This window comes from Rattus norvegicus, chromosome 10 (genome assembly GCF_036323735.1).
Source record: "Rattus norvegicus strain BN/NHsdMcwi chromosome 10, GRCr8, whole genome shotgun sequence".
NCBI lineage: Eukaryota > Metazoa > Chordata > Mammalia > Rodentia > Muridae > Rattus > Rattus norvegicus.
This window is the reverse complement of record NC_086028.1, coordinates 91,727,567-91,731,305: the sequence shown is the minus strand read 5'-3', so window position 1 is coordinate 91,731,305 and position 3,739 is coordinate 91,727,567. Positions and strand designations below refer to the sequence as shown.

The following is a 3,739-nucleotide window of genomic DNA, read 5'->3' as shown; positions in this document are numbered from 1 at the left end:
CTAAGGCCCTCGCGGCCTCCTCAGAGTGCTGGATAAAACAGGGGAAGCTGCTGGGAAATGCTTTGGGGATGTTTAGAGGTTATATCTTTTGGTCCTCCATGGGGAGAGGTATAGAGGCCCCAGAATTTACATCGTAGGCCCCAGGGACATGATTTTTCAAAGTTGGTTGCTGACATCACAACCAAGTACAGCTGCATGGCAGTTCCAATGAGCTGGTTTGGGTCCTGTGCTCCACAGACCTAAGGGGTACCTTAGGGCTCCTGGGAGAGCATTGTACGTGGCCAGTACCCTCTAGTGGTCAGTGTTAGCACTACACCCAGCTGCCCTCCATCAGTTTATGCTGCTATGGGAGGAACAAGTCTTCCTTTTCCCAAGACACGTGCGTGCGTGTGTGTGTGTGTGTGTGTGTGTGTGTGTGTGTGTGTGTGTGTGTGTGTGTTCATTCATTCTCTCTCTGTCTCTCTCTGTCTCTCTTTCTCTCTCTCTCCCTCTGTCTCTCTCTTTCTCTTTCGGTTATTTTTATTTTTATTGGTGTGTATGTGTGTGAGTCACATGTATGACCAGAAGAGAGCACCAGATCCCCTAGAACTGTGAGCCACTTGACATGGTGACATGGGTGCTGGGAACCAAACTCAGGTCCTCTGAAAGAACAACAAACTTATTGCACAAGCCATCTCTAAATCTGGCACATGTTTGTTTGTTTTGTTTTCTTTTGTTTTCTTTTGTTTTGTTTTTTTGAGGTTTAGATTCAAGAGCAGGAGGAGGAGGAGGAGGAGGAGGAGCAGGAGCAGGAGCAGGAGCAGGAGCAGGAGCAGGAGCAGGAGCAGGAGCAGGAGCAGGAGCAGGAGCAGGAGCAGGAGCAGGAGCAGGAGGACAGAATCAAGCCAACAAAATGGCCAAGGAGGTGTAAGCACCTGCAGCCAAGCCTGAGTATCTGAGTTCAATCCCCAGGACCCACAAGATGGAACGATGGAACCAAACCCCAAAAGTTGCCTTCTGGTCCCTACATGTACACACTTGAGGACACGCACGAATGCACGCACACACTCACAAATTAGAGGAATAAGACAATCATGGGGAAAATACCTCCTTGGAGAGGCTCTGTTGCCCCTCGTCCCAGTGAACAAACGATGGTACCCTGCCAGAGTATCCTACCCCTGGATTCAAAAATACTCTCAAAAGGACACATTGGGTGGTCTCTGTAGCTGAGATCTTGCGTAACCATTGCCCATAAACCTGGCAAAGGCGGCGGTGGAAAGGTAAGATCAGGGACGTGACCGCAGGAGAGCAGTGGGGACGCGATGTGTGGGAGGAGCTTCTAAATTATCCATCAGCACAAGCTGTCAGTGGCTCCAGCCATGAATAAATGTATAGGGAAAAAGGCAGGAGCCTTGGGGTCGAGGAAAACAGGTAGGGTATAAAAAGGGCATGCAAGGGACCAAGTCCAGCACCCTCGAGCCCAGATTCCAAACTACTCAGGTCCTGTGGACAGATCACTGAGTGGCGATGGCTGCAGGTAAGCATGCGCAGATCCCGCTGGGTGTGGTTTGGACCAAAGAGCCTTGAAGATGGATCTGAGGCTTCTAGTGTGAGGGCATCCCAACTTCCGCCCATGTTGGGAACATTCTGGGACCCTATGGGGATTGGGAGAGATTGGTCCTTGCTCCCAGCCTCCTCCTGTCCTCCTGTCTCTCTTTCTAGACTCTCAGACTCCCTGGCTCCTGACCTTCAGCCTGCTCTGCCTGCTGTGGCCTCAAGAGGCTGGTGCTTTCCCTGCCATGCCCTTGTCCAGTCTGTTTGCCAATGCTGTGCTCCGAGCCCAGCACCTGCACCAGCTGGCTGCTGACACCTACAAAGAGTTCGTAAGTTCCTCGGTGTTGGGTGCCTGACTGTGGAAGCAGGAAGGGGCAGATCCCACCCTCGCCCCGAATCCCTGCCCCCAGGAAGTCATAGGAGGAAACTATGCCGTTAGATGAGCAGAAACAGAATGGGTCGTCCATAACAGTAATGACAGAGAGGGCTGGAGAGATGGCTCAGTGGTTAAGAGCACCCGACTGCTCTTCCAAAGGTCCTGAGTTCAATTCCCAGCAACCACATGGTGGCTCACAACCATCTGTAAAGAGATCCGATGCCCTCTTCTGGTGTGTCTGAAGACAGCTACAGTGTACTTATATAATAAACAAATAAATCTTTAAAAAAAAAAACAAAAACGGGGCTGGAGAGATGGCTCAGCGGTTAAGAGCGCCCGACTGCTCTTCCAGAGGTCATGAGTTCAATTCCCAGCAACCACATGGTGGCTCACAACCATCTGTAAAGAGATCTGATGCCCTCTTCTGGTGTATCTGAAGACAGCTACAGTGTACTTATATATAATAAATAAATAAATCTTTAAAAAAAACAAAACAAAAACAAAAACAAAACAGTAATGACAGAGAGTCACAAGCTGGTCCCTCAGTGACTACCTTTCCTCCAGGAGCGTGCCTACATTCCCGAGGGACAGCGCTATTCCATTCAGAATGCCCAGGCTGCGTTCTGCTTCTCAGAGACCATCCCAGCCCCCACCGGCAAGGAGGAGGCCCAGCAGAGAACTGTGAGTAGGCCCAGGCCTTGTCTGTACAGATCCTCTTTTCCTCCCCAAGCAGCCCTAACTGCAGTCCAGGCCAGGGACCAGCTCTTCCCTGAGGCTGAGGTAACCTGGGAGTCCCAGGCAGAGGTCACTAGCTAATGCACAGCCCCTTTTTTCCCTCAGGACATGGAATTGCTTCGCTTCTCGCTGCTGCTCATCCAGTCATGGCTGGGGCCCGTGCAGTTTCTCAGCAGGATCTTTACCAACAGCCTGATGTTTGGTACCTCGGACCGCGTCTATGAGAAACTGAAGGACCTGGAAGAGGGCATCCAGGCTCTGATGCAGGTCAGGATGGACCGGGGGCGCTAGCCTGAGGTTATACTGACCTTTGCCTCTGCTTGGAGCCTAGCTGGGGGGCTCACTGAGCTCTGTTTACCGGTCAGACCTTAAACCTTGAGAAGGCTTCCTACTCACTTTCCCTTATGAAGCCTCCAGGCCTTTCTCTAGGTTCTGGAGTTGGGGAGGGCACGGCTCTGAGTTCTTCTTTCCCACAACAGGAGCTGGAAGACGGCAGCCCCCGTATTGGGCAGATCCTCAAGCAAACCTATGACAAGTTTGACGCCAACATGCGCAGCGATGACGCTCTGCTCAAAAACTATGGGCTGCTCTCCTGCTTCAAGAAGGACCTGCACAAGGCAGAGACCTACCTGCGGGTCATGAAGTGTCGCCGCTTTGCGGAAAGCAGCTGTGCTTTCTAGGCACACACTGGTGTCTCTGCGGCACTCCCCCGTTACCCCCCTGTACTCTGGCAACTGCCACCCCTACACTTTGTCCTAATAAAATTAAGATGCATCATATCACTCTGCTAGACATCTTTTTTTTTTTTTAAGGCGTCCGGTTTTTTTTCTCAGATTTATTTATTTATTATAAGTACACTGCAGCTGTTGGGGTTTAAATCTCAGCCCGTGCCCAGACAAAGCACACCAAACCAACATGGTTCCACGTGGAGAGGTTTAATAAGAGAAGAAGAGTTTTGGGGCTGGGGATTTAGCTCAGTGGTAGAGCGCTTACCTAGGAAGCGCAAGGCCCTGGGTTCGGTCCCCAGCTCCGAAAAAAAGAACCAAAAAAAAAAAAAAAAAAAAAAAAAAAAAAGAGAAGAAGAGTTTTAGAAGG

General features: G+C 50.7%; 1 protein-coding gene across 1 annotated transcript; it reads left to right on the top strand.

The window, feature by feature from the left end:
• Positions 1 to 1,445: 1,445 nt before the first annotated feature.
• Gh1 (growth hormone 1) lies at positions 1,446 to 3,423 on the top strand. The gene is given in 5 exon segments (NM_001034848.2): positions 1,446 to 1,516; positions 1,702 to 1,862; positions 2,474 to 2,590; positions 2,750 to 2,911; positions 3,124 to 3,423. Coding segments are annotated over 5 exon segments (651 nt in total). The 5' UTR covers positions 1,446 to 1,506; the 3' UTR covers positions 3,325 to 3,423.
• Positions 3,424 to 3,739: the final 316 nt, after the last annotated feature.